Source organism: Oncorhynchus clarkii, chromosome 4 (assembly GCF_045791955.1).
Source record: "Oncorhynchus clarkii lewisi isolate Uvic-CL-2024 chromosome 4, UVic_Ocla_1.0, whole genome shotgun sequence".
Taxonomy (NCBI): Eukaryota; Metazoa; Chordata; class Actinopteri; order Salmoniformes; family Salmonidae; genus Oncorhynchus; species Oncorhynchus clarkii.
The window spans coordinates 53,428,522-53,442,401 of NC_092150.1; the positions used below are offsets into that span (position 1 = coordinate 53,428,522).

Here is a 13,880-nt window from a genome sequence, read left to right on the forward strand (position 1 = left end):
TTAGGTTTTTTACTATTGACTCTCTTCCCCTTCTCCACCCCCCAGCTCTCTCTCTCTCTCTCTCTCTCTCTCTATCACTCTCTCTCTAGGGGACACCTGTGTTTGTTCACACCTGTCCATTGTCAGATATTGCACAGGGCAACTCGTCCATCCTGGCTGACCAGATCGCCTTAAAGCTGGTGGGCCCAGAGGGGTTTGTGGGTAAGTAAAATGCTGTTAAAAGCCTAGTGCAGCCAAAATGATTGTTTTTCCTGTGTTTGTATCATATTGTAAAACAGATGATGTAACTAACACTGTAAAAGTGTAAATACAAGTTTTACTTCCTGATGGTTGAAAATACAATTTACACAGGACCTTCTAATCAGCAGGTTTTGAATGGGTGGAGTTTTGGCTTGCTTGGTGACATCAAGCCTCTCTTCCAATAACAGCTAGTTTCAGCATACATATCCCTCCCATTAGGCCCCTCCAATGAGACCCCTCACTCCCATACAGTCCTAACAAAATTATTGTTTGAGAATTTGTTTTGTTGCTATTAAGCTATTTTTGTTTATTTTTGACAGTTTTAATGAATAGCTATTACAGTAAGATACTGTTACCCAGATATGTTAGTGTGATAAAAACGGCTGCATTGGGCCTTTATCACATATGACACACTAACTGTATCATGCACTTTAGTATGCACTTTAGTATGCACTTTGTGTGATTTTCTGTCGAAGGTCAATTGAATGGACAATAAAGCACATTTTATTTCATTCAATGGTGGACATTCCGTGAAATAAGTGACAACAGGAGAAACATTTAACAACAATTAATAGCAGAAAGCTTTTGAAAAACAACTTGCATGGAATGGAATGACTCATTTACGGGAGGCAGCGCTGCAGAATGGTCACAAGCTGGCATTGACACAAAGTCATACAATCGGATTATAGAGGGAAAGTTTAGAAAAGTCAGTTAGAAAAAGTCAAGTGAAAGGATATTAGACCAGGGTTTTGTTTCTGTTCAATAAAATGATCCATTTTTGTAATGTTACATAAATGGGACATATACTTATGAATATATAATGATTATGTTGTTTGTGTCTCACCTCTCTTCACCCTACACCACCAATGTAACATCACACACGCACGCACGCACAAATAAAACTTCCCCCAGTCACTGAGGCAGAAGGAGGTGCTGAATTAGGCATGGAGAAGTTCTTCGACATCAAGTGTCGCTCTTCGGGCCTGCATCCTGACGTGGTGGTGATGGTGGCTTCAGTTCCTGCCCTGAAGATGCATGGGGGTGGACCTGCGGTGAGCTACCACTAGGGGGAGTGCTAGTAAGGGAGGAGAGTAGAAAATACCAGTCAGTCAATTGGATAAGTGCTCTATCTCAATTACTTAAAAATCTGTCTTCTTTCACTTCATCTGCATTGATTTAAAAGGACTTGACAGGTGAAAACAAAATGCTAGAAGCTCATCATTAGTCTCACCTACTGTAGCCAGTCCATTTAGATCAGCACAATGAAGGATAGGAGGCGAGTTGAGGAAATATTTCTTGTACAATTAAGAAAGAGCCAGGGTCTGAACGCACACCATGGACAACATAAAAATGAGACTTTATTTTTTAAACACTGGCCCCTCTCATTCACTCCCTTTGAAGATCTAAGAACATCTGGCAAGTGGCTCCTGGATATGGTTGCCTCCAAAATAGCACCCTATTCCCTATGTAGTGCTATACTTCTGACCAGGGCCCATTGGGCTCTGTTAAAAGTAATAAACTATATAAGAAATAGGGTGCCATTTTAATGTAAAGTTTCTAACCCTGAGGATTCATTAGATATCAATTATTAATTGACTGATCGACCTCATCCATCATCATTTCTCACCGCAAACATACTATAGGATTAGACATAAATTGCCACTATCCACTGATACACGGTTGGATATGTTTTCAATCCCTTATGGTTTAGATGAAGATCGGGGAAAAGATAATCGGATCCTAGATCTGTGTTTAAGGGCAAACTACCTCGCACAGATATCGACTGTTGATAAATGCGATGGGTTTGAACTTTCATGACAGTGTGCACTTAACCTGAAGCTGCCATGGCAATTAAAAATAACATAATTGAATTGAACTGGGAAACTGTAATAAACTTAAAATGGAGTTTGCACTTTGGAAAAGTAATCTGTACCACACATACACTCGTCATGCTATCTAGAGCCTGAAAGGGTTATTTGGCTGTCCTCATATCATAACCCTTTGAAGAACCCTTTTTGGTTCCAAGTAGAACCATTTTGGTTCCGGGTTTAACCCTTTCCACAGAGGGTTCTACATGGAACCAAAAAAGGTTAAACTACGGGGACAGCCGAAGAGTACGATGTAAACTTCAAGCCCGTACAGTCTTCATGAAGCCTCTTCTGTCACAGGTCACACATGCCTCCATTTTGGGCAATGACACAGAGATGTCTAATTATTTAACGTGCTAATGGGCACCACTGGCTGGCTGATGTCTCTAGCATCAACACCACACACACACACACACACACACGCGCACACACCGTGTAACATCTCTCGTTAATTTAACACCTGGTCACACATTTATTCTTACATGTGATATTTATTCATTGAACAGACGCTCAGAGTCCATTGAGTGCCTACACTGGGGAGGTAAAGCCGTACAGGAGTTGTTGTAAGTCAATGTAATTTGACATGCTAATTGTCCAAAACACAGGGGTAGTGCCCTGAATAAAGAAAGTCAATGTTTATTCTCATAATCTAAACAATTAAGAAATTGTTTTATGTTGTGCCTGCTTCTGTGGTGCCTGCTTCTTGAGGGGTGTGAGAGAGATTGAAAGAAAAAGAGAGAGAGCGCGAAAGAGAGCGATACAGTGAGAGAGAGAAAATAAACAGTGGACCGTTGATGGCACATCTCTATGGGTGCCAGAATGAAGCAGAAAGAAGGAGAGTGAGAAAGAGAGCGACCGAGACCATTTCCCAACCCAACAACCCAATACATCAAAGTGAGGAGAAAGGCAAAAAAGAGAGTGGGAGAGACAGACATCTAACAGTGTAGTGGGGGCGGCAGGGTAGCCTAGTGGTTAGAGCGTTGGACTAGTAACCGGAAGGTTGCGAGTTCAAACCCCCGAGCTGACAAGGTACAAATCTGTCGTTCTGCCCCTGAACAGGCAGTTAACCCACTGTTCCCAGGCCGTCATTGAAAATAAGAATTTGTTCTTAACTGACTTGCCTGGTTAAATAAAGGTAAAATAAAAAAATAAAAAAGTGGCCGTGCACACTAAATGTAATGTCCTTGTTGGTTTTCCTCTTCTTTTCCACAGGTCATGGCAGGTTCAGCCATGCCGAAGGAGTACTCAGCGGAGGTAATTTCCCCATGGCTTCCCAGCCAGCCATACACTCACTCACAAGCTGCTGAAATATGTATCAGGCTGTCAAGATGTGTATGAAGGCGAAGTCAGGTGCAGCAGAGTATGATTAAATAAAGGTCACTTTATTATAGTTCCAAACCCGGGAGCACAACAAAACAAACGCGCTCATAAAACGGAACAATAAAGTAAAGCGCTAAAGAACATCACTTGACATGAAAACAATTACACACAAAACATGATGAGAAACAGAGGGTTAAATACAAGTAGATTGATTGGTGAAATGAAAACCAGGTGTGTATGAAAACAAGACAAAACAAATGGATATACTGTATGAAAAATGGAGCGGCAATGGCTAGAAAGCCGGTGACACCGATTGCCAAACACCGTCCGAATAAGGAGAGGAGACTTCGGTGGAAGTCGTGACACAGGCTGTCCCCCTTCGAAATGATACAGGATTTATTTTCACTCTGTGGAGATTTTTAAAACAACCTTCATTGACACATTTCAACTTATTTATATAGTGGAGGTTTAGAGATTTTCTGTCAGAGCTAAACCTCAATGAGAATTGTAGAGGAGAGAGGTTGTTGTGGTCGGATTGGAGACACAGATAGAAATGAGATGTCCAATTACTTTTTGTTGTTATTGCTGTTGACGTTGTTTCCTGTGGTTGAGATGTGCTTCAAGCCATCAAGAGGAAAAAGCGTAATGTACAATGTCCATATTAGGACAGTCCCACATCAATTGAAGTTGTGTCAGAATCACTTTTAGTTGGTCTGTCTCTCAAATTTTTGTTTGCAGAACCTGACGTTACTGGAAAATGGCTGCAACCACTTGAAGAGGCAGCTGGAGAATGCCCGGGCTTTTGGCTTACCTGTCGTTGTAGCCATCAACACCTTCAGGTAGGCCATTGTCTCCAGTGTTCCTATTCCAGACTGATGTTTGGGTGTCTGTCAGCGGATTTTAAAAACAGCACTAAACACACACAGTGTGTGTCACTGTCTTGAATGGTCTCAGGGTATTGGTCTGGTGTGGATTTTCAGTCCAATTAAAAAGTTGACTTTACCATATTCAAGAGCTGGTGTCTCTTTACAGACCTTTTCAATAGAACTGTATTTCCTCGTCTGATCCAGAAGCCCTGAGGTCATTTCCATTGGGGTCATTTACAAGATTGGGATCTGATTATTTCCATTTCAATTCAGTCAGTTCAGAGTTCAATGGTCCTCAGCGGAATTGAAATGGAATTTACCACAACTCAAGAGAAGCTGCACACTTTCATTCCTGCTGTCACAGGCAAAACATTTCTTACTGCCCAGCCTTGCATAAGACTCATTGGTGTATTTGTCCTTTGATTACAACAGCACCGACACTGATGCAGAGTTGGGCCTAGTCTGTGAGCAGGCTAAACTGGCGGGGGCCTTGGAGGCGGTGCCATGCTCACACTGGTCTGAAGGGGGTGCCGGAGCGGTGGCGTTGGGTCAGGCGGTACAGAGGGCAGCTGAGACACCACACCAGATGAACTTCCTGTATGACCTGGAGGTAAAAAGCTCCCACTATCAGCTATGGTGTAGGGAGGGGTAAGTTGCCCCTAGATGTTGATCTTGGGTCAGTTTTAGCATTTGATGGTGGATCTGAGTTGGTTGGATTGGTGAAAGTAATAAGGTGGTAAGCAGTGGCGGTTGGTGGCAGTTAATATTATATATATTTTAATATTTTTTTATGAGCATTTCTATTACAGCATATTGGATGACTGTCATTCATCTTCCATTCACCCAGCTCAATGTAACATCGATAGGTTTAGGCTGCTTCACATTATACTTGAATATTCCTTATACTCATCATGAGGTTTCTACAACCTAGCCTATGAGGCACACTCTTGCCTGCATCTAGCTGATCTAGGGTGTAATCATTATTCCAACACTTGCAAAAGAGTTTCTATTGGACAAATTCAGCTATGTACAGTGGGGCAAAAAAGTATTTAGTCAGCCACCAATTGTGCAAGTTCTCCCACTTAAAAACATGAGAGAGGCCTGTAATTTTCATCATAGGTACACTTCAACTATGACCGACAAAATTAGAAAAACAATTTCTGGATTCTACAAACAACGTTTCTAGGATGGGCTATTAGCAGGACAATATATATTGGTCATATTGGTTATGGCTCCTGAGTGGCACAGTGGCCTAAGGCACTATGGGACTCCCAATCATGGTCAGATTTGATACAGCCTGGATCCGAACCAGGGACTGTAGTGATGATGCCTCTTGCACTGAGCTGCAGTGCCTTAGACCACTGCGCCACTCAGGAGCTAGTCTCCCGACAGTCACGTTGCACAGTGCCATATTTTCCTGAGGTTTTAATTTTTTATTTTTCTTGGAATAGAAACACCATAAAATGTATCTAATTTTATTAGGCAAAATTTCTTAAATTCAATCTCATATAACATGTTCTTACAACCCCAAAAGCTAATTGGAGTCAGCTAACCTGTAGTACAATCAATGATTGGAGATGCTGGTTATTTTTGATATATTTCACCTTTTATTTAACCAGGTAGGCTAGTTGAGAACAAGTTCTCATTTGCAACTGCAACCTGGCCAAGGTAAAGCATAACATTTCGACACATACAACAACACAGTTACACATGGAATAAACAAAACATAGTCAATAATACAGCAGAACAAAAGAAAAGTCTGTGTACAGTGAGTGCAAATGAGGTAAGATAAGGGAGTTAGAAGGAGTTAGAGCTGCCCTGCCCTATAACAAACACTCACAAAATGTGAGTTTGCTATTCACAAGAAGCATTGCCTGGTGTGAACCATGCCTCAAACAAATGAGATCTCAGAAGACATAAGATAAATAATTGTTGACCTGCATGAAGCTGGAAAGGGTTACAAAAGTATTTCTAAAAGCCTTGATGTTCATCAGTACAGGGTAAGACAAATTGTCTATAAATGGAGAAAGTTCAGCGCTGTTGCTACTCTCCCTAGGAGTGGCCATCCTGCAAATATGACTGCAAGAGCCCAGTGCAGAATGCTCAATGAGGTTAAGAAGAATCCTAGTGTCAGCTAAATACTTACAAAAATATCTGGAACATGCTAACATCTCTGTTGATGAGTCTACGATAAGTTCACAAAAGGGCACCCGGAGGTTCCACAGCACACCAACATCAAAACCTCATCCCAACTGTAAATCCAAGGGTTCGCATTCTTGGATTTTCAAGAATGGATTCTTGGATTTTTCACCCTGAATGTTTACACGGTGTGTTCAATAAGACATGAAAACGTTTGTTTTTCTGTTATTAGTTTAAGCAGATTGTGTTTGTCTATTGTCGTGACTTATAACCTGCCCAGGGACCTGCGGTTGAAAATTAGCCGGCTTGCTAAAACCGGCACTTTTACTGCAACGTTGATTAATGTGTACTGTCCCTGTAAAAATAAAATGAACTCAAACTTAGATGAAGATCAGATAACATTTTATGACCAATTTATGTACAAATTCAGGTAATTCCAAAGGGTTCACATACTTTTTCTTGCCATTGTATTCCAACATGTTTTAAAACAGTTTTTGTTGCATGCCCTGATGAACACGATGACCTTGTTGAAAATAACATAGCATTGGCATTAACTACAACTGTCTTTCTGGATAAAAACGTATTCGAACTGACTAAATTTAAACTGTAAAATGAATGTGTCACAAACTTTCTACTTCAGGTGTTAATTGTTCAGTACTGCTGGTTACCCCATTGCAAATGAAGTCAGTGTCTTGTTGGTGTCGTCATGCTACAAGCTATGTGTTGACAACACTCACTGAGAAAATCTGCATATTTTTCAGATTCCCATTGACGACAAAATCAGAGTAATAGCAAAGTCAATGTATGGAGCAGATGATGTGGAGCTCCTTCCTCAGGCCCAACAGAAGGTGGCGCTGTTCTCAAAACAAGTGAGTCCACACACAATGCAACAGGACAAACTTTATGTTAGACAGCTCAACAGAGTTGGAAGAATTTGCCTCTAACCGCTGGTCCAGGGTCAGATATTGTAAGGCAAACCCCAATTGGTTAAGGGTCTTGGTCTGAGGAAATCTTATCCTAGATCCGTGGAAAGGGGAAACTTCGTCAATATCTTGAACCAGACAAACACTCATTCCACAAAATCTGAAAATTAAACTCAATATCCAGAATTCTTTTCACCAACTATTTTCATCATAACCTTTACTTCCATTTGTGCTTTATTCCTTCCTAAAAATAACAACAGTACCAGTCAAAAGTTTGGACACACCTATTCATTCAAGGGTTTTTCTTTATTTTTACTATTTTTTTAAATTGCAGAATAATAGTGAAGATATCAAACTATGAAATAACACATAGAATCATGTAGTAACCAAAACAGTGTTAAACAAATCTAAATATATTTTTGATTTTAGATTCCTCAAATAGCCACCCTTTTCCTTGAAGACAGCTTTGCACACTCTTGGCATTCTCTCAACCAGCTTCATGAGGAATGATTTTCCAACAGTCATGAAGAAGTTCCCACATATGCTGAGCACTCGTTGCCTACTCCCTCTCCTGTCCTACTCATCCCAAACAATCTTAATTGGGTTGAGGTTGGGTGATCATGGAGGCCAGGTCATTTGATGCAGCACCATGACTTTCCTTGTTCAAATGGCACAGCCTGGAGGTGTGTTTTGGGGAATTGCTGCAGAATGCTGTGGTAGCCATGCTGATTAAATGTGCCTTGAATTATAATTAAATCAGTGACGTTGTCACCAGCAAAGTACCCCCACGCCATCACACCTCCTCCTCCATGCTTCACGGTGGGAACCACACATGCGGAGATCATCCGTTCACTTACTCTGTGTCTCACAAGGACACGGCAGTTGGAACCAAAAATCTCAAATTTGGTCTCAAAGGACAGATTTCCACCGGTCTAATGTTGCTAGTGTTTCTTGGCCCAAGCAAGTCTCTTCTTCTTTTTGGTGTCCTTTAGTAGTTGTTTCTTTATGGAAATTCGACCATGGGAAGGCCTGATTCACGCAGTCTTCTCTGAACAGTTTATGTTGAGCTGTCTGTTACTTGAACTCTGTGAATAATTTACACTGGGAAGAAAAAGTATGTGAACCCTTTATACTTACCTGGATTTCTTCATAAATTGGTCATAAAATTTGATCTGATCTTCATTTAAGTCAAAATAATAGACGCACACAGTCTGCTTGAACTAATAACAAACAACAATTATAATTGTTCATGTCTTTATTGAACACACCGTGTAAACATTCACAGTGCAGGTTGGAAAAAGTATGTGAACCCTTGGATTTAATAATAGGTTGACCCTTCTTTGGCAACAATAACCTCAACCAAACGTGTTCTGTAGTTGCGGATCAGACCTGCACAACAGTCAGGAGGAATTTCGGGTCATTCCTCTTTACAAAACTGTTTCAGTTCAGCAATATTCTTGGGATGTCTGGTGTGAACCGCTCTCTTGAGGTCATGCCACAGCATCTCAATCGGGTTGAGGTCAGGACTGACTGGGCCACTCCAGAAGGTCTATTTTCTTCTGTTGAAGCTATTTTGTTGTTGATTTACTTCTGTGTTTTGGGTCATTGTCCTATTGCATCACCCAACTTCTGTTGAGCTTCAATTGGCGGACAGATAGCCTGACATTCTCCTGCAAAATGTCTTGATAAACTTGGGAATACATTTTTCCGTTGATAGCAAGCTGTCCCGGCCCTGAGGAAGCAAAGCAGCCCCAAACCATGATGCTCCCTCCAACATACTTTACAATTGTGATGAGGTTTTGATGTTGGTGTGCTGTGCCTTTTTCTCTCCACACATAGTGCTGTGTGTTCCTTGAAACAACTCAACTTTAGTTTAATCTGTCCACAGAATATTTTGCCAGAAGCGCTGTGGAACATCCAGGCGCTCTTTTGCGAACTTCAGACGAGCAGCAATGTTTTTTTGGACAGCAGTGGCTTCTTTCGTGGTGTCCCCCCATGAACACATTCTTGTTTAGTGTTTTATGTATTGTAGACTTGTCAACAAACAGAGATGCTGTCTTACCGCAGACTTTCTTTTAGAGATACTTTTGTAGCCCTTTCCAGCTTTATGCAAGGCAACAATTCTTAATCTTAGGTCTTCTGAGATATATTTTTGTTCGAGGCATGGTTCACATCAGGAAATGCTTCTTGTGAATAGCAAGCTCAAATGTTGTGTTTTTTTGGGGGCAGGGCAGCTCTAACCAATATCTCCAATCTCGTCTCACTGATTCGACTCCAGGTTTGTTGACTCCTGACTCCAATTAGCTTTTGGAGAAGTCATTAGCCTAGGGGTGCACATGCTTTTTCCAACCTACAGTGTGAATGTTTAAATTATGTGTTCAATATAAACAGGAAAAATACAATCAATTGTGTTTTATTTTAAGCACACTGAATTTGTCTATTGTTGTGACTTAGAAATCCAGGTGATTCCAAAGGGTTTACATACTTTTTCTTGCCACTGTATTTGGGCTGCATTCTGAGGTGTAGTTAACTCTAATGAACTTATGCTCTGCAGCAGAGTTAACTCTGGGTCTTCCTTTCCTGTGACGGTCGTCATGAGAGCCAGTTTCATCACAGCGTTTGATGGTTTTTGTGACTGCACTTGAAGACACTTGATCTTGGTCTTTTACAAAATGGGGCTATCTTCTGTATACCACCCCTAACCCAACTGATCTGCTCAATTGCATTTAAGAAGGAAAGGAATTCCACAAATTAACTTTTAACGTACACTTGTTAATTGAAATGCTTTCCAGGTGATTACCTCATGAAGCTGGTTGAGAGAATGCCAAGAGTGTGCAAAGCTGACATGGCAAAGGGTGGCTACTATTTGTTTAACACTTTTTGGGTTACTACATGTTTCCATATGTGTTATTTCGTAGTTATTCTACAATGAAGAAAAGAGTAAAAATAAAGAACATTTGTTGCTGTGTCCAAACTTTTGACTGGTACTGTAAAATAAACAAAAAATATACTGCCCTACAAAAAAGGCTGTGATTCTGTATGAATGCCATCTACAACAAATGGTGAATTCCTAGCTAACACTTCACTGGACTGGCCATTGTACGCCAATGAAAGCTTCTCAATGTGATGCATATAAACTCATACCAGGGTGAATGAAACTTAACCACATCGTCTCTCCATCTCTCCCCCAGGGCTTGGGCAACCTGCCCATATGCATGGCAAAGACCCACCTGTCCCTGTCCCACGACCCAGAGAGGAAAGGGGTGCCCACCGGCTTTACCTTGCCTATCAGGGACATCCATGCCAATTTGGGTGCTGGTTTTCTCTACCCCTTGGTTGGCACGGTGAGTACTGGGGCTGTCACTCATTCATATGAGTTACTCAGTGTTACTCATATGAATGCGGAACTGGAACATGACATGGAATACATGGGCATGAGACACATGGGTATAGTGAGGAATGCCAGTTAGCTGAAATGCTGAAACGAGTGACGACTTGAGCTTTTTAGAATCATTGCAAGAGAGATTCAGACACTGCAGACACTTTTGAAACTCCCCTGTAATATCGACGAGCATTCAGCTAAAAATAAGATTCACACAGAGATTTTCACTAAGACCACACACGTCTCTCATATTCCATCTCTGACTAACAGATAGATGACACCTGCCACATAACATATCTCTAATTTTGACCAAAAGCCTCTTCTCCAAGATCAGTTGCATGCTCAGGTGATTGTTTTGAGGATTATTTTGTCTCCTCTTCACAAAATGTGCACATTTTGCTACAAGCACAATTTGAAAGGCAAGAAAGAATCTAATAACATTTTCACACTACCATGCTGACATTGTGCTTTTTTAGCAACTATGTTGGATGGGTAACCAGGCCAGCTCAGTAATGCATGGTTTGGCTTGCCTTGGTTTAGTGCAAAAAGCCCTCAAGAGACAAATACAAAACAGAAACCCAATGAAGCACAGGTCACTAGACAGTCACTTTTCTTTGGATGAAGTCACATGTCAATAAAATCAGAAGACATATTCAAGTATTTCACAAGGACTCAGAAAACCCCTCCTTCAACATAAACGCACACGCACAGTTGATGTCGGAAGATTACAAATACCTTAGCCAAATACATTTAAACTCAGTTTTTCGCAATTCCTGAAATTTTCATTTAAAAAAATTGTGTCAAAATTCTGTCTTAGGTCAGTTATGATTACCACTTTATTTTAAGAATGTGAAATGTCAGAATAATAGTAGAGAGAATTATTTCAGCTTTTATTTCTTTCATCGAATTCCCAGTGGGTCAGAAGATTATATACACAATTCGTATTTGGTAGCATTGCCTTTAAAATGATTTAACTAGGGTCAAATGTTTTGTGTAGCCTTCCACAAGCTCTCCACAATAAGTTGGGTGAATTTTGGTCCATTCCTCCTGACAGAGCTGGTGTAACTGAGTCAGGTTTGTAGGCCTCCTTGCTCGCACACGCTTTTTCAGTTCTGCCCACAAATCTTCTATAGGATTGAGGTCAGGGCTTTGTGATGGCCACTCCAATACCTTGACTTTGTTGTCCTTATGCCGTTTTGCCACAACTTTGGAAGACTGCTTGAGGTCAATGTTCATTTGGAATACCCTTTTGAGACTTCCTGACTGTTGTCTTGAGATGTTGCTTCAATATATCCACATAATTTCCTCCCTCATGAAGCCATCTATTTTGTGAAGTGCACCAGTCCCTCCTGCAGCAAAGCAACCCCACAACATGATGCTGCCACCCCCGTGCTTCACGGTTGGGAGGGTGTTCTTCGGCTTGCAATCCTCCCCCTTTTTCCTCCAAACATAATGATGGTCATTATGGACAAACAGTTCTATTTTTGTTTCAACAGACCAGAGGATATTTCTCCAAAAAGTACAATCTTTGTCCCCATGTGCAGTTGCAAACCGTAGTCTGGCTGTTTTATGGTGGTTTTGGAGCAGTGGCTTCTTCCTTGCGGATCGGCCTTTCAGGTTATGTGGATATAGGACTCGTTTTACTGTGGATATAGGTACTTTTGTACCTATTTCCTCCAGAATTTTCACAAGGTTCTTTGCTGTTGTTCTGGGATTGATTTGCACTTTTCACACCAAAGTACGTTCATCTCTAGGAGACAGAACACGTCTCCTTCCTGAGCGGTCTGATGGCTGTGTGGTCCCATAGTGTTTATACTTGAGTACTATTGTTTGTACAGATGAACATGGTACCTTCAGTGAATTCTAAGTAAAATTGTTGGAAAAATTACTTTTGTCATTCAGAAAGTAGATCTCCTAACCGACTTGCCAAAACTATAATTTTGGCAAGAAATGTGTGGAGTGGTTGAAAAACAAGTTTTAATGACTCCAACCTAAGTGTATGTAAACTTCCGACTTCAACTGTACGTGCGCACGCATGCACGCACGCACACACACACACACACATACACACACACACACACAATTCAACTGAGTAGACAAATTAATTGAGATTGAGTTTCATCTATGCGGGTGAGCTGTCTGAACAGCGTTGTGGTGCTGACGAAGCCAAGACACTGTTGCCCAAAATTACTCAGAGGATATTTTTAAAGATATTTGCTAGGTTGCACCGGGGTTCTGAATATGGACGTGTACAGAAGGAAACTGCTGTCACTTCTCTATCCCAAGGAGTGCCACCGAATCCAAGCAGACTTGTCAGTCTACTCTAGCCTACTTGGAGTACACAGTGAAACCGTGCGTAATTTATAATGGCAAGAATACCAAGGCGAATGGATGCACATGCTGCATTAGCATTGATACAAAATTTAACGAAAACAACTCAGATGGTGGGGAAGAAATGAATCATGACATCTCTGATTGTTCTTCTGATTCTGAGCCTCAGCCTGAACATACATCTCTGAGGCCTAATAGCAAAAAAGCCAGGATGGTGCGCACTAAACAGGTGCTGTCACGTATATGCCGGGATTCAGGAAGCAAGTACAGAAGGTGAGTTTTACAATGATAAATGCAGATGAACAAAACATGAGACCGTGAATCAAAACAAACCAATACTACCTGATGACTGAGGCTGATGATGATGAATTCCAGGTGTGCGTAATGATGGGATGCAGGTGTGTGTTGTAATGGTTGCCAGGGCCGGTGGTTAGTAGCCTGGCAACATCTTGCGCTGGAGAGGGGGAGAGGGAGTAAGCATGACAGGTGTCTACACCACCACCAAATGAAACAGTGAGAGAGGAGAGAGGAAGGGACGGCACTGTTTGGGTAGAACAAGCTGGTGACAATGCTATGGGCCGATTAACTGAGCGAGCAGACCCTACATCTCAAGCAAAAAAGAGCAGACCCTACATCTCAAGCAAAAAACAACTTCAGCAACGCACTCACCATCATTCATTATTTATGTGATATGGACAACCTCCAACTGATGCCACTGCGGGCTGACAATTAACTATATATATTCATTATAATGCCATTATTGTTTTTGTGCTGATTTTCACTATTTATCAAGCACACTTGGCACTTATAA

The 13,880-nt window shown here is 41.3% G+C and overlaps 1 protein-coding gene across 3 annotated transcripts in view; it reads left to right on the forward strand.

Annotated features, from left to right (window-relative positions):
* Window positions 1–13,880, forward strand: part of LOC139406941 (C-1-tetrahydrofolate synthase, cytoplasmic-like) — a 57,365-nt gene that overhangs the window by 41,170 nt on the left and 2,315 nt on the right. For 2 of the 3 annotated variants that reach the window (XM_071150121.1, XM_071150122.1), the window contains 6 exons: window positions 90–201; window positions 1,153–1,292; window positions 3,321–3,362; window positions 4,167–4,267; window positions 4,727–4,904; window positions 10,548–10,700. In XM_071150121.1, the coding sequence (XP_071006222.1) occupies window positions 90–201; window positions 1,153–1,292; window positions 3,321–3,362; window positions 4,167–4,267; window positions 4,727–4,904; window positions 10,548–10,700 (726 nt within the window). Of the gene's footprint in view, window positions 1–89; window positions 202–1,152; window positions 1,293–3,320; window positions 3,363–4,166; window positions 4,268–4,726; window positions 4,905–7,194; window positions 7,303–10,547; window positions 10,701–13,880 lie in introns of all 3 variants that reach the window. The other variant, XM_071150120.1, reaches the window with a different exon arrangement.